At 44.1% G+C, this 3,168-nt stretch overlaps 1 protein-coding gene across 1 annotated transcript in view; it reads right to left on the bottom strand.

Annotated features, from left to right (window-relative positions):
* The window catches only part of LOC101853117 (leucine-rich repeat and calponin homology domain-containing protein), a gene marked incomplete in the record, with an annotated part of 93,027 nt that overhangs the window by 32,629 nt on the left and 57,230 nt on the right, over window positions 1-3,168 (bottom strand). Inside the window, 2 exon segments of the mRNA XM_013087027.2 lie at window positions 121-253; window positions 635-916. Of these exon segments, the coding sequence (XP_012942481.1) occupies window positions 121-253; window positions 635-916 (415 nt within the window).

Below are 3,168 nucleotides of genomic sequence, written 5' to 3'. Positions count from 1 at the left end.
CCCAAAAAAAACAACAACCCCAAACCAAAACAACAAACACCCCTCCCACCCCCAACCCAGCCCCATCACTCCAAACCCTAAGACAGAGGAACATCAAGCTGCCACAGTTGAGGAACTTACAGTGGTGCTGCTGTTGCTGCTACGGCGTAGGTTTGAACCCCCAGTCGGAGTTATTCCTGAGCCTTGTGACCTCAGATTACTGTTGGTAGCGGTCCGTGCAGAGCGACCTGACACAGGGCTGGATGTGCTCGACCTGGGAAAAATACACAACACGCCTGTGATACAGATAACATACATACACATGACACAGCTGTTAGGCAGCACACAGATGCAGCACTTCTGTGACATAAAAGACCTATGCACAACACAGTAACGGTACAAACAACACTAACTTACATATAACTCACAAAACATACACATGTGTCAGTTACATACGTATCACATAAAACAACCAAATTCTGCCGTCTCTAAAGGCAGAGCAATGTAACTGCACATTCCATGATTTTGAGAAAGGTGTGGAAAAACAAGACATGATTATCAGGACCTCAAGAAATGCAATCTGAGTTTGATAAAATCAGAAAGGCTGGCAAGTCTACGGCAATAACCACAGCTAACTGACACACTAAAGGGTTACCTGTCTCCTGCGACCTTTGCCCTCCGCACCGCCTGATTCTGTGGGGCGGAGCGGTCTGGCCCGTTGGCCCGCGGAACCGAGGACTTGTTGCCCGCGGTGGGTTTGGCCAAGTGTGAGGTGTTGGCCCCCGAGGACGGACCGGTGGGCTTGGCGATGTGGGACTGTGACCCACTGGGGCTGCTGGGTTTGGCCAGGTGGGAGATAGAGTTACGTGGGGACGGGGAAGGGGAGACTGACGGGGTCGTGGATGCGCTAGACTGGCGTGAGTTCTCCGACAGGCCACTGCAAGAAAACAAAGAGGAACCAAGGGACAGTCTAGAGGAATGCCGTAAGTCATTAAGTAAGGAATTTCTGGAGTGTAACAGATACTGTTTGTGCATTACATTGTAGATGTACTCTGGCACTAAAATCTATTAATACTTCTTTATAGAGATACTAAAGGGTAATTTTTATAAACTTTTGAGAAAATATGCGAATATTCACAATTACATTAAACACATAAAGTTGTATTTGGAAGGATTACTTCATAGCGAATTGTGCGCCAGATGGATTAAGTTGTAAAAATTACAGCTTTTTATATGCGCAGATACCATCTTTTCTGAGTATGTACACCAGTGTTATGTCTTTCTTTTTCCAAAAGTTCGACAGTTTTTGTTGTGCCGACTTTTTTATATTGATTTTTTTCATTCATGCTTGTCCCAAAAAAATTTATAATTTAGCATTGCCGACTTCAGCGCGTCTAACGAAATAACCAGACAAGACGACATGTCCGTTCTTTTTTGAGTCTCAAGAACTTTCCACCTTTCTCTATCCTGGGCGGATGTTATTCCACGTCTTCTCACTTTTCTGTAAATCAATTTTTCTCCAGGTTCCATGTGGCATTCCCACTGATCTCACCCTGCATAGAACCAGTTTCTGCCTTTTGTACACATCTAGAGACACAATTTAGATCATTTACCAGGCTAGCTTCAACACTGCCTGTCAGGATCAATTCAAGTTGAGAGGGATACTATGCCCCACAAGAAAGACATTCTCATTCTCAACAAAAATTCTCCCCACACCAGTCTTCCTCATGCTATGCTGGAGCACATAATCGCTATACCACTGATGGTGGTTGTTTCCGCTATAAAATGGTCAATAAATGATACCATGTACAGCAGTCTACCACAAGGGTATCTCATAGCTTCTGCACAGATGACTCCAGGCACGGGCAAGTGTGTCCAAGTTGTGAGGGTATCTCATAGCTTCTGCACAGATGACTCCAGGCATGGGCAAGTGTGTCCAAGTTGTGAGCCAGGATTAAGCGATTCTGAATGTCTCACGAGCCAAAGCAGGGAAAATATGAGTGAAGTCAATTTAAATACCCCATCTCTCAAAACTGAGTTAAAAACTTAACTGTTTCGTTTTTATTACTTATTTTACTTTTACACCCACTGTTGCCATTGAGCATCAAGCGTAGATGCAGCTTTTCAAGGAAAGCCAACTATGTAACTCCTTCAATCTGGACATTAGTTTTTCAGGGTTCCCTTGATTCCTTCAATCCATCTTTTGCATGGCCAACCTCTTCATTTACAGCCACAGTTTTTATTTTTCTATTTTTTAAATCAATCAACCTAAGGCATTCATTATTATTTACTAGGTCGTCTTGCAGGCTGGACTAAAACTGCTCGTGGGCCATAGATTGCCCTTGTCCGCGGTAAAGATATGGGGAAAAAGCAGTGACTTCAAATGTCTAGAAAATGTCTGCCTGAAGTCATGACAGGAAAGTGATCCACCCATATCTTGCAGGCAGAAAAATGAACATGTCTGTGAAAATGGTGAAATGGTATTGGTTTAACTCCCTTATCAACACTAATAGATATTTAAGAGTTCAACGTCCATCTCCGAAAGGACCAAGCCAAATAGAAATTTCAGGTAAAGCGCCTTTCCCAACGACACAGCGTCCGACGGAACAGAGGCTCCAACCCCCAAACCCGCAATCTCACAATTACAGGCCTGGTACCTTAACCACTAGATTACCAACACAACGAACATGTCTGTATGTCACAGGGAGTAAATGACAAATAGACATCTTGCACGTCTGTTGAGGGGAGTAAATGACAAATAGACATCTTGCACAACGTCTGTTGAGGGGCAAAAAGTGTTTAAAAAATCTAGCAAAAGAGTCACATGTCATGGGCAGCATGTGACCAACACACGTGTTGCAGCGTTGTCTAACAAACCAAACACTGTGACTGCAGGCCACACGGCAGTCGTGAAGGAGCTACCTGGACATGCATGTGTCCGGGTGTGGTTGAGTGCGTGAGAGAAACACTACAGTTATTGTGCACAGCAAAGTGTATCAACCAGACATCTGTGTGTGATGAAAAGAAGGGACAAAGGAAAGAGGGAGAGTAAAAGAGGAAGAACAAGAAGAAGACGCCAGTTGAGTGATAAATTGGTCTGAGTGTGTATGTAAGAGTGTATGTGCAACCTCACACATTTGTGTGTGTGTGTGTGTGTGTGTGTGTGTGTGTGTGTGTGTGTGTGTGTGT

The sequence above is a fragment of the Aplysia californica genome, unplaced genomic scaffold (assembly GCF_000002075.1).
Source record: "Aplysia californica isolate F4 #8 unplaced genomic scaffold, AplCal3.0 scaffold00535, whole genome shotgun sequence".
NCBI lineage: Eukaryota > Metazoa > Mollusca > Gastropoda > Aplysiida > Aplysiidae > Aplysia > Aplysia californica.
This window is presented reverse-complemented; position numbering and strand designations above follow the sequence as displayed.